Raw genomic sequence first — 12,747 nt, 5'->3', positions numbered from 1 at the left:
CTTCTTAGCATATCAGATACCATTCTAGCACACAGGAAAAAAGGACTGTCGGAACTTGTAAAGGATTTACGCGGGAAATAATCAAGCTCTGGACTATCTCACTCTTCCTTGATAAGTAAAAGACCTACCCTTGTCACAACATTAATCAAGGCACACTGAACGCAGAGCCCTGTTTTTCATCTTTATTGCTTAAACTATACAAAGTCCTATACAAACTGTTTAATCCCTAGATCAGCAGCATGCTTCAGAAGGCTGGAGAAGTTCAGAAAAAAATGACACAAAATCAGGTATGGAGGAGGAAATGGGGAAAAAGGTTTTGCTTGTTGATATGACTTAGACAATCTCCTTCTGGCAGAAAGAAAGCTCCACCTTCCCCTGGCATTCAGAGCCCCTGATTGCAAGAGAAGTAACCTGGATTGAAGAATGCTTAGCATAGTTGGGGGAAGGGAAGATGGCGTGACCTGCTCTGAGTAGTTCATGATGGTCCAAACCATTTGCATAAGAGCAGCAACTACTATGCATTCTGTCTCACCTTCTGGACTGGACACCTAGATACCAGGGCCTTGGGAGGTGCTCTGGTATAAGAAGTCATTCACCCAAAAGGAAAGCCCAGGGATTTTAAACAGAAAACAGAAAAGCGTCTAGAATATGAGCTCCTCTGTTCTAGCAAGAAGAACGGTTAAGCAGGTGTAGCAGGAAGTGAAAGATGAAGATTTGATTCAGTTATGCATAGCACAGATGATGAGCAAGACAGTATCTATTCAGGTAGAAGCAGATGGTAGAAAAGAAACATGCAGCACCTGCAACTCATGTAATATACACATATTCAAGGTTAGCATCCAGAGGAGGTGGTCACTGGGTGGAATAAATAAATAATGTCAGAGCAGTATAGGCTGTCATCATAAACCAAGGACAAGGAGATGGAAGTCAAAGGGAGTTGAAAGAAAAAAACAATTTAGCAAGTCTGATTTATCCCATTATTGCACCCCACTATTTCAAGTCTCTACTCATTGCACATGCTTATAGATCACTTGGTACAATCACAGCACACCAGAGTTGCTAACATATTTGCAAGGTTGCAATCTAGTATGAGGTTACACTAGGTTGGCTCAAGAGACAGGGGAACTCAGGTAGGCAAAGGTTTCACTTTTCAAACAGAGGTTTTAGTTGGAATTGACCCTTACAGGAAAAATGAGCCCACAAGACTTAAGAAAGTACCTGGCATTGGCTAGGCTTCCTGGGAAACCAGAGGCTGACAGGCGTTTGGGAAAATGCCCATCTCTCCACGTGAGAAGAGACAAGTTCTTTCAAAGGCCCAGTTATCCATGATTATTCACCTTTAATGAGTCCTTCCAGATCTCTCACTTCCTTACACTTCCTTCTTCTGACCTTATGGTACAAACTTTTGGTTACCAGGGTTTCCTCTAATGACATCCCTATGCTCTCTCTGCAAACAGACACTTTTCCCCTCTGTGTTTCAACAGAATTCTTGCCATGCCTTCTGTTTCATGCCTCACAGTTTCCACTTGCAGAAGTCCCCAATTTCATGTACCTTCCCCTGAGCTTGAGCTGCCTAGGCAAGAAGATTAAGGTGCCCATTAAGAAGGACCAAATCTCTGGGTCTAAGCATTAACCTAGTTGAATGCTGTGTGTTCAGGAACTGGGCGGCAGTTCTCATCCTGGCTCTGCCCCAGACCCGCTGTGTGACTTTGGGCAGGTCATTTCTTCCATCTGGCTTTCTTGGTTTCCCCATCTGTAGAAAAGGGCAAGTCTCATTATCCCTCCCTGTACAAAACATCCCGAGATCTACAAAAGACAAACTGCATTGAGAGCCAGGCACTATTATTATTAGAGCTCTGTAATACCAAACAGACACTGGCAAGACACACAAAAGTAAAATAAATCGAAGGGCAAGGAAAGCAGAAAGATCAACAGAGCACACAAATTGAAGAAAGAAGGGGAAAAAATCTGGTGACAACCAGACTACAACACTGCGGCACCATTCCTGTGGTCTAAGTATATACCAAAGGACAATGCTATTCAGAAGCAGGTCTACAAATCCCGTTGTCTGTATTCTCAGTCTTTGTGTTTTTAGAGGCCTTTAGTTTGGCGAGTCTAAATTGCTGCTCCTACCTAACTCTGCACATAGGAAAGACTTTTTGTATGGTTTGGCTTAGAAGTGTATTGACTGACTACAGCTTGAAATGCTGAGGTTTCAACTCCAAGCCCCATATTAAGGTTGACATGTGGGTGATTCCCACAGCCCTTCACAAAGGGGGGGCGAGTTTGCCTTTAGGCTTCCCTCCAGGGTGGTGCCGGCCTGGCAGACAGAGCCATTGGGTAACTGAGCCCCAGGGGTCCCACATTGAGTAACCAAGGGTCAGGTGTCCCACTGAGGGATAAAAGCTGGGACCCCTTGCAGGAGGGGCAGTGTCTGTGTGTGAGGTGGATGCCCTGTGCAGAGTTCCCTGTTGGGGAAGGGCCTCCCGCCTCCCTGGGACTGGGCTCCACTCAGGTCTGGCTTTTGTAAATGTGGGCTGTGTAGAGATTCAGTGTGTGGCTTCCTTGGTCTTACGTATTTGGCTTGTTGACTCAGTCATCTCCTGTCCCTTCTATGGGAGACTACATTTCACCATTTATTCCACCCACTGTTGGTCATGCAGTGTCGTTGTTGGGGTCAGTGGGATTGATGTCGATTATGTATAATCTGACTTGTTTGTATCCCCAGCGTTCACCCATGTACTGACCCTTTTGTATCAAATACAATTTGGTTATTGGTTCATCTTTATGCTGGCTGTGTCCTTTATGCTAGGCCTGATAATTGGCAAAACATAGCTGTACAGCTCAAGTAGGCGAGAAGATGCTCTGTCACCTTTTGAGATCAGCCAGGATTATTCTTTCTCCAGCTGGGAAAAGCAGTCACTAAGAAATGAAAGGCATAAGAAAGCCTGGATGCAGACCTGTAGGACAGTTAAGTGAACCAAACTGACATTTATATGTGTGTATGTAGTGCTTTAAATGGGAAGAAAGGCACAGAATTATAGCATCATCAAGAGATAACTGAGGCTCTGAAATCAGCATATATGACTGTTACTCTACAACGCTACTGGGCAAGAGGCAAATTGCGATCCATCTGTCAGTGTGTCCTTTGCTGTCACAGCATCCTTGCTGCAGAGACTACCACGTTCTGCTTCTTTCCATTATGGATGAGGCTGGAATGTCCCTGTGATTTCTCTGTACAAGGAGTTACAGTGCCCCTCTAACCAATTTTCATTATATTTCCCAAGCAAAGAGCAGCTTGTATCTTGGGATTAATATAGAAGAGGACAAAAATTCAAATCCTGTCTTTGCAATTCCTAAGAAACCACTCACCTTTGCTTTCGAGAGAGAGCAGCAGAAGCTGAGTGTGTATGAATTGGTTTTTGAATGTTTGGAGTGAGAGTGCTATGAGATGGGCTGTGTCTGCAAAGAATAGGTTATGGTATGAATGCAGGGTCATACATTGCCTTTGGTGGATTTCTTTTCCCCTTGCTGTTTGAGATTTCAGGCCCATCTCTTCCTAAAGCTGTGTGCAGCCTTATTTCTTAGTTAAAAGGATTTTCTTTATTTTTTTTTAAAGCCTATTTGATGAGTGATATGAACTGCCAGTGAATACTACATTTCACTCCCCCTCATTAACATTGTAAATTAATTTAGGCCTCATTTAGATGCAGGATTAACAACCTGAGGACTAATCCACTCTTTATTCAGAGGACATATTCAGAATGAGCAGTCTTTTGTCTCACATCACTCAATTAGTTAGCAGGACCATCTCTTGGGAATAAAATGATATTTCTGTCTCTGTTTGCAAAGGAACTCTTCAAGGTCAAGGTAGAGGTCTGGGAGACTTCAGTCCTGGTCCCAGCTGTACTACAGGCTTCCTCTGCAACCTTGGTCAAATGCTTTTATACTCTGCATCCATTTTTCCCAATTTGCACATCTAGAGAGTCAGACTTGGAGAAGAGGCAAAAGATTAAAAGTAGTGTTGTTTAGGGTGGCTTAGGCCAGCGTGTTTTATTTCACCAGGGCTAAGGGTACATGGGCCATAGGCCAGCTGCCAACACAGAAACTTGTTAACCTGAAGTAATACACTTAATAAGTTTTCGGTTACGTGCCCCTACCCTTACTTACAGGAAATGGTGTTTTATTTTGAGAGAACTCTCTTCCTGTAATGGCCCTGTGATTAATATGTTATTATCTATATTGCAGGGGCAAAGTCAAGCCATCAGTTTTCAGATCAGCAAAAAAACCAAGAGAAAAATGTTGCTTTTCTTAAAGCAACAGTTATTAGTTACAAAACTCACGACACAGCAGCAATCTTGCAGCATATCTCAGTGACGCTGTTTTCAGATGCCTTGTACATTTGCTAGAGAAATAAATAACATTTCTTCCAATTAACAAATGAAATGCCCTGTTGGAGCTTAGCTCTTACTTGTTGTCAGTAAATCATCTGCAGAAGAATTTCATCCACTGAGGGGAATGAAGATTAAATATATGCTTTGGCAAATGTCATTTTCAACCAGAATATTTTCTTGAAGGTACTTCGAGTCTAATGATATACTGAGAACCTGTTCCTCTGAGTACAATAAATAAATAAAAATATTTGCTGTAGAATAGAGCCTGATGGACAACCAGTGCCACTTTGGGCATAACTGACTGATGCTACCTACAATCCCTAACACTTGTAAAGCTCAGGCCTTCTGTTCTGGACATGTGCTGCACACATCCCCTTAGCTGAACTCTGCTGTCCCACAAGGAGAGCATTTTGAAAGCCCTAATACAAACTGCTATTAATTGTGTGTATTGCAACATTACCAAGAAGCTGCAATCCCAGATGAGGACCATGATGTGCCATGGGTTGCAGAAAATAAAAAGGAGGACATACTGCAGTGGTTCACATAGTTTGAAATCAAAGACCAAATGACAGAGCTCCAGAACATTCTCACCTCTTGTGTGATAACAAAGAATGATTTTATACAGTTTATTATCAGCTACAGTTTCATGGATAAGCTCCTGACAGGCATTTGGTATCCACTGTGGTAGCATAAGAAAAAAAGCATGGAAAAAAATGTCTTTCTGGCACACTATTTCTAATCCTAATTGAATTCTAATTTTTTTCAAAGAGGTAATTGTTCCAGTGTGGTTCCCTCAGACAGATGACAGTGACAAGACAACCACAGCACCACAAATTTCTGACTCCAACTAATAATTCTGTAGGAAGTTTCCAAACCAGACTGTCTCTCCCCTTAAAATACTGCTTTTGCTCTCTGGCTAGTCCTTTCAACTCTCCATAAAGATCGAATGTGCTGTCGTAACTACATAAGACTGCCACTCAATGTCATCAAATCCAGCCCATTGACAAAGGTACTCCTCTAAACCACCTCAAGGCTAGAGGCCAGAAAAGCTGGATTTGCCCTGGGGTTTTACAGCTCTGTCTGCAGATGTCTGCAACATTAAAACGTCTGCTACATTAGAAGGACATCACAATTGCAGTAATCCTCCTTCTTTACAAAAGGAGAGAAATGTCTGAAGCTACAGTACCAAAATCATAGGGATATTGTTAATCCATGAGTTACCATGAATGCAATGATTGTTAGCCTTTCCTGCAGTTTGTATCCTCAGGTACTTGTCCTGATGAGTTTTACATTTTCATGCCACACTGTACTCCCAATTACTGTACATTCAGCAGATTCTCTGTAGAGCACATTCAGGGCATCATACATCACACTTATTACCAACTTAGAGTTAAGAGAAGTGAGAACAACAGGATCCTGCTGTTGTTTTATCATGAGTTTTCTGATGTAGGGGAAGTAGCCATCTCTTATTTGAATTTTGTTGCCATGAATAATGTCATTAAGTTTGTTTACTTTTGGCCCATTCTACACTCAAGTCATTCTGAGCCCTGATCTCCTGCTCACCAGCAAATCAAAACCAAAATATCCCTCATGTTCACTCGTCTTCTTAGTAGGAGTATATTTCACAGCCAATATGCCCAAGGGCCATAACTGAAGAAACCTGAAAGGACCCTTCTGAGAAGAGGAAGGTTACAAAAAACAGAGAAAAAACAAATACTCTTACCTGTCTGTAATAAGCCAGCCCCACTGTCTTTGACTCCAAAGTGCTGCTGGATGTCTAGTAACACACCTGCGAGAAAACCAGAGAGAAATAACCTCAGTGCCTTCAGCATTTGAAAAACATACAGCTCAAACCTTTTGTGAAGCATCAGAAAAGCTTCACATTCCAGTAGTTCAGACACATAACTTCTAAAGTTTGCACACTGGCTGCTTTTCTATACATGCACACTCAATACTTTTGGGCTACTACAATAATAGCAGAGGTAGGCAGACATAACATCATGCAAAGAGTTTGGGAATGAAATCCTCATACATGAGAAACTGGTCTTTCTACTTAAATAACATCAGTGTTTTCTTTTCGTTTGTTTTCTGCAGAATCCAGATCCCTTCTGTTATTTTACAGAAAAAATAAGGAAACGGATTCTATGCCTTAGGTGATTCAAATGGTTTGACAAGACAGACAAATTGAATCCAAGACAAGTTTTAACAAACCTCTGTTAGGAGGAGATATGACACATCGATAGGAGCAATGATGAATGTTTTCACATTTATCTAGTTGTGAGGGGCTTCTCATTTCCAAAACAAATGTAGAAAATAAATTTAAAATAGCTCAGTAAAGGTGGGTAAGTGACAAAATACTTAACTTTAAAGCAACTACAAGCAAAACCAGAATCAACTTTCTCTCTTCCCTGAACCCCCAATATATGAATTGGCATAAGCAAAATTAACAGGTTTTGTAGTATTTACATATTCAGCTAGATTTAGCACTTGGGTATCAAACATACCAATGCATGTAATGTCAGGTACATGTGAACCGGCATGCTTTTGTAATCATCTAGCCAACAGGGAAAACCCACAAGAGAGCTTTTATAATTAATCTGGGGGGACACACATTTGCCAAGCTGTAGACAGTCCAGTTGTGTCAGATCCAGATCCATATGCCTGAAAGTTTGTCTATGGTCTAAACAAACTGTACTCCAACTTCTCGGGTCTGGAACAAAGACAGTTGCTCTCTTAATACCTGGGAATTTCTTATTTAGGCTATTGTCTTCCCCAAAACTGAGGATATGCATGTTTCTTTTTTAAAATCAAGAAACTGCAATCTCCAACTATACTGAACACCTACAAAAGTTCACCTCCAGTTATAAATTTGATCCGAGGCTTTATCCAAAGTATTTCTGCTCATCACTGTAGGTCACAGGAATCAACTAAGCACCAACCTGAACTCACTCACCATATATCTTATCTTTTGGGACTGTCAGGATCACACTAAATGACAAACACAGAGATAAAAGACCCAGAGATAACTATTCCCAGCAGACGTATGGAACAATGCCAAGGAAACAGACATAAATTAAAGGTACTAAAGGAAAAAAAGATACAAAGAAGGAAGGAAAAAGTAAGAAACCTCATTTATCCTATTTCATATTGCTTGTACATCATCATTTACTCAGGGCAGCATTCAGGTTGCCCTTTAGACTACCAATATCGGCCCAGTAACACTAGTTCAACCTCTTACGTCCTACAATGACCCCCTACTCCCATATTCTATCACTGTTTAGCCCTGAGCAGAGAAGGCTCGGGGTGGGGAAGGGTGTGAATCTTACCAATGCGTGTCAATACCTGATAGGAGAGGGAGTAAAGAAGACAGAGCCAGGCTCTGGTGCCAAGTGAAATGAGGCAAAGGGCAAAAACTGAAATACAGGAAATTCCATTTAAACACTAGAAGAAATATTTTTACTGGAAGAGTGGTCAAACATTGGAACAGGTGGCTCAGTGAGGCTGTGGATTCCCCATACCTGGAGATACTCAAAACCCAGTAGGACACAGTCCTGAGCAATCTGCTCTAGTTGAGCCCACTTTTAGCATCAGGCTTGGACTAGGTGATCTTGAGAGATTGCTTCCAACCTCAATTATGCTGTAATTCTGTAATTTTATGAAGTATTAAGTGCTTGATTACATCCAGCCTGGTAGTTCTCCCCTGCTTTTCATTTTCTTTGGAGCATTCCTGTCTAGTGTCATTCCAACAGGTAGTTCTTAGCTTCCTCTTGAATGGCAGATTCACCTCCATTTTCAAAGTGCCCTGGCGTTTCTTGCCTGTCCTTCCCTCATTTGCTCCATTAATAACTGAGATATCATTATCCAGGCAATAACTGATGTACCAAAATAAATTTTGCATTTGCCTAGCAAAAGCCTCTGTGGCTGTAGATGACTTACATATTTACAACACTCCAGTTGGAGAAGCCAAGTCAGAGGGATCCAAGCTCTCCTTTCTTTTACAGATGCTTTCAATACAAGACTTAATCTGAGCAGGTACATCACCAGCTGCTCAAAGTGATGCCCATTCACCTCCTGATCCACGGGCAAATGGCTTCCTGGTGGATGCCATGCTCCTGTTCAGCCCATCAACTTGCAGGTTCTTTTATTTCAGTAACAAAGGGCTAAGTTTTGCACCCACGTTTCTTTCAGGATGGGGCTTCAAATCCCACTGATATGATGACAGATTTATGTTTTAAAAATCAAATAAGCTCTGTGAAGCAGGCTAAAAGTATATTACCTAAAGGCTGCAAAGAAAAACAAAGACCCTAAACCAGGGACAATGCAACTGTACTCCTCCCAGCACTCTAATTAGGATGGCACCTGATGAAAAAATTTATCCTGAAGCTTGTGCAGACAGACTACCCTGATGTTGGTTTCATGGTAGAAACCTCTGCGCAGAGGTGATCACCAAGCAGGATTCATAGCTCCTAAACTAGCAGGTGCACAAGGGTCAAGAGCAAGCCAGTAACAGAATCTCACCTGTACAAAAAGAAAAACGGCACAACTTACTGTCCTGCCACAGGATACCAAAGGGACTGATTCAGAGATGGGAAAAGGGACATTAAGAGCTGTAGCCCTGCCTTGTTAAAACTGTCTGGGGAGGCAGATCCTCTGAGTGGGAAGGTTGGACCAGACTATCTCCACAGGTCCCTTCCAGTCTCAACTACCAGGACTCTGTGCTCCTATATCCACAACGGAATATATAGGCGCGTCCAGAGGTCCCTCCACCACCCTGAGAGGTGCCTGCCCTGCCTACAGCGATTCCCAGTCAGTCCAGAATGGCAAAGAGGTCCATTAAACCACCAAAAGTTACAAGGAGCAGGAGCCTGGGATGTGATGGAAATCAGAGTCAGAAAGATTTTTTTGGATTTGCATCAGAAACCAGAACAGCAAGTGCAAGGGATTATAATGGTGCCTATACAGTAAAGCAGAGGAGGTCTTCCAGTTCATTATAAAGAAATTATCTGTCCAGTGACAATGGCTTTATAGTTCTACAGTGCTTTTTTCCACAGGAGATCATAACGTGTTTTACAAGCTTGAACTACTGTAGCCATAAATGAAATACTCTTAGGACACTGAAATGCAGCCACCTTAGATTAAGCCTATAACTTTATTCTGGTGGTGGAGAAGGAAGTGGGTTCTGTGGACAGTACAAAACAGAACCACAATTATAAGTCCTGTGTGAGCTTGGAGGGTTTCAGATGATTAAGAGAGATCTGCATGTCTAATTGGCATGAATTTCCTACTCCAAGTCTATTTTGTATTCTATTTGGACTACAGGTGTTTTGATATGGGATTTAGAGCATTAAATTAGAGGCAGCGGCAAGCAGATGATGCAACACATCTATGAAGTGATAGGAGTTTCTCTCTGCTGTGGGAGTTTTCCTGCTCAGCACACTCACATGGGAAGACACTCCTCCTCTCTTAAATTTGCTCAGCTCTGTTTTCACCTCACCATAACAATGACTCACCCCAAATTTTAATAAGATTTAGGGATACAATTAAGCAATGATAGACCAGGGGAGAGAATACAGTAAAATGACAGAAATGATAGAGCTTTTGACTTTCCTTTCTGCTTCTAGATGACGGGATGGCAGGGACAGCCGGAGCCAAGCTCCAGACAATGATCATGTTGCTTGTGGAGATGTGCTCCCAGGTGCCTCACAACACCTGATGCAATCCATGAAAGGGAAGCCGCCACATGTGGCTGACAAGGACTTTCTTGGATTAAAGTTCAGACCTACATCCCAGGAGGATCTCAAAATAACCACAAGCAGCTAACAGGCACCACTCTTCCTGAGACAGTCTCTCAGCAGGCCTGAAGGCCATCTGGGATGTCTTTATGATTATATGGCACATGTTAGTGCTATCACCTGTTATTTGTTAAACACACTTGGCATTCTCAGGACTGAACAAACATACAGGAACTACGGTGCCAACCTTCCAAAGTATCTTACCAGCTGAACCAGACACTATTAATGCTGATGTAGATCTTGGAATTCAGTGAGATGAAATACGGGCTGCACCTAGCCAGGAGAGCTGATCAAGACAGGCACAGAGACAGGACTTACTGGGAACCCAGACAAAGGAATTACTAGTCACTTCTGTCCTATCTAGGTTACTTTATGAGGCCTGCCACGCTGGCATCTAAGTACCTGACAAAGACACCAAGGCAGTTATCGGATTTTTGCAGACACTGGGCACAAAGAGTGCTTTAGAAAAGCACTAAAATTGCTTTTAAGAGCAATTTGGAAGATAAAAGGTCTTCGGGCATGGAGCATTAGATAGGGAGGGAATGCCTAGTAAATGCACAAGAGGAACGTGGCTTAACTCATCCACCTACAGTGTCAGAAGGTACCTAGGAACTAGTGCAGGATCCAGCGTACTCTTGCCTCCCATTCTTTAATGGCCACTTCGCAAACAGTGAATACAAAAGACCTGATTCTGAGCCTTTTGGAATGCAAGTACACATTTAACGGCCTAAGTTATTTCTGATTTAGGGGAAATACCTTGCGAAAGGCAAATTTTCCTGGAGGCACGTGGTTTAGGCTTCAAACAGGGAGGTAGGTGGTACTGATGACACATGAGGCAAGCTGCTTGCCTGGATAGACTGTGTTACTGACCAGAGCTACAACAAAACAAAAGTTTTAAGACTGGAGGGTCATCTGATATGCATAAAAAGATATTCAGAACAGAGGGTCATCTTAATACAAAAGGTTTTTGTGGTAATCATGACTTAAATAACTAGTCCATAGCAGATCTAGTGTGCAGAGTGCATTGGTTGTCCTTTATATTTAAAAGAAAAGTGGACTCCTCACCTAACCACTGCTACCCGTATATATGAATAAAGAGTCGCTACTTTAAGAAATTATTCATAAGCTAAGCCACAATGAAATCACAATTTCAAAGCAGAAAGACATGAGAGCTTCCATGGGAGAGCCCCATTTTCCACTCACCAAAACAAAACATCATGATTCGATTTCAAACTGCTTCCAAAGCAGGTGCAAAATATAGAGTTAGCCACCGAGCCAAAGCTACAGAAACAAAGGCACAGGTTTTCAGCTCACCAAGCCTTGCATCAGTAATCCAGTGCACATTCTTTAAACACTGTCTGTGTGCAGCAACACGGTTGGCCAACACATCTATTTACCTAAAAAGCACATGCATTTTTAAAGCTATCTTTTAATGGGGAAAAATTATGGTGCTGGAAAGGAATGAGCACACAGCTTTCCAGACAATGCAGGCTGGGCACTGACAGCAATCACATGTGCCCCCAGCACCCCCTGTCCTGCCCCACTGCAGCCCTAGACTTGCACCACTCTCTGGGGAAGCCTTAAAGGAGGTGGAGGAGAACCCACACTCTGTTGGCTCCCGAAGAGCCAGAGCGGACTCTGTACTGACAACTCTGTTTCCTCCATTACTTGTTGCTACCTACCTCTCCTCCTTATGCTAAAGGCATTTTCCTTCCCCAGCTGTGCTCCCTGGTTCTTCCACGACCAGCCCCCTCAGGTGGGGGTCACTAAGCAGGGAGAGCCAAGCCCTGGCCTCCTAAAGGCACAAGTCACCTTCCACCATCAGGCTCTTCCTCATGCCTGCAGCCCTATTCAACCTGCTTCAAATAATGCATTAAGAAGGCTGAGGAGTGGTGTACACACCTGCCTGTTCAGAGACGTGAAAAGATTAGGCGGAGAGAAGTTTATTCTGAGGCCTGTGTGATTGTATCTTCACTGCAACCCTAAGGTGTGACTGCAGTTCACACAGAGATCCCCAAGCTTCAAACAAGCTGGCTTCAGCTCAGCCACCCACTAGATATTAAACACCAGCTTCACAATTTGGACTCCATTTAAATACTCAGCTGTAGAAAACCACCATGGTACCCTGCTGGTATTTGTACCTCAAGATAAAATCCCACTGCTACCACAACTAGCAAGTCTAGAACTAAAACACAGTACCACCTTCTTTGGATCACCATGAAAGCATTCCCTGTCTTACACGCGAAGAGAAGCTGGCCTGCTCTTTAAATATTGATAAATGAGTGGTGACATCTGTCTTAAAAACGTTGACAGGAGCTTCCTTAGGACATATGCACAGACTTTCCTTCTGCGAAACTGATTTCCACTGTTGCATGACAGGACAATATGCATTGGTGAAATAGTCTATGGTTTTGAAATAGTTTTGCAGGATTAAAAAGAAACAAACAAAACCAAACCAGCAACTAGACAAATCACAACAAGGGTTTCCTAATATCTGCTCACACTGGCACGCAAGAAACTTGTGACCTAGAAAGCATTGAAAAGAAACTGCCAACACCCAC

At 42.6% G+C, this 12,747-nt stretch overlaps 1 protein-coding gene across 2 annotated transcripts in view; it reads right to left on the bottom strand.

Annotated features, from left to right (window-relative positions):
- LOC141968243 (sphingosine-1-phosphate transporter SPNS2-like) overlaps window positions 1-12,747 on the bottom strand; it is a 136,496-nt gene that overhangs the window by 93,813 nt on the left and 29,936 nt on the right. For both annotated transcript variants that reach the window (XR_012634826.1, XM_074922717.1), the window contains exon 2: window positions 6,118-6,183. Coding sequence is in view for 1 of the 2 variants with exons in the window: in XM_074922717.1 (XP_074778818.1) it covers window positions 6,118-6,183 (66 nt within the window). In the remaining variant the exon portion in view is untranslated. The remainder of the gene's footprint in view (window positions 1-6,117; window positions 6,184-12,747) is intronic.

The sequence above is a fragment of the Athene noctua genome, chromosome 19 (genome assembly GCF_965140245.1).
Source record: "Athene noctua chromosome 19, bAthNoc1.hap1.1, whole genome shotgun sequence".
Classification (NCBI taxonomy): domain Eukaryota; kingdom Metazoa; phylum Chordata; class Aves; order Strigiformes; family Strigidae; genus Athene; species Athene noctua.
This window is presented reverse-complemented; position numbering and strand designations above follow the sequence as displayed.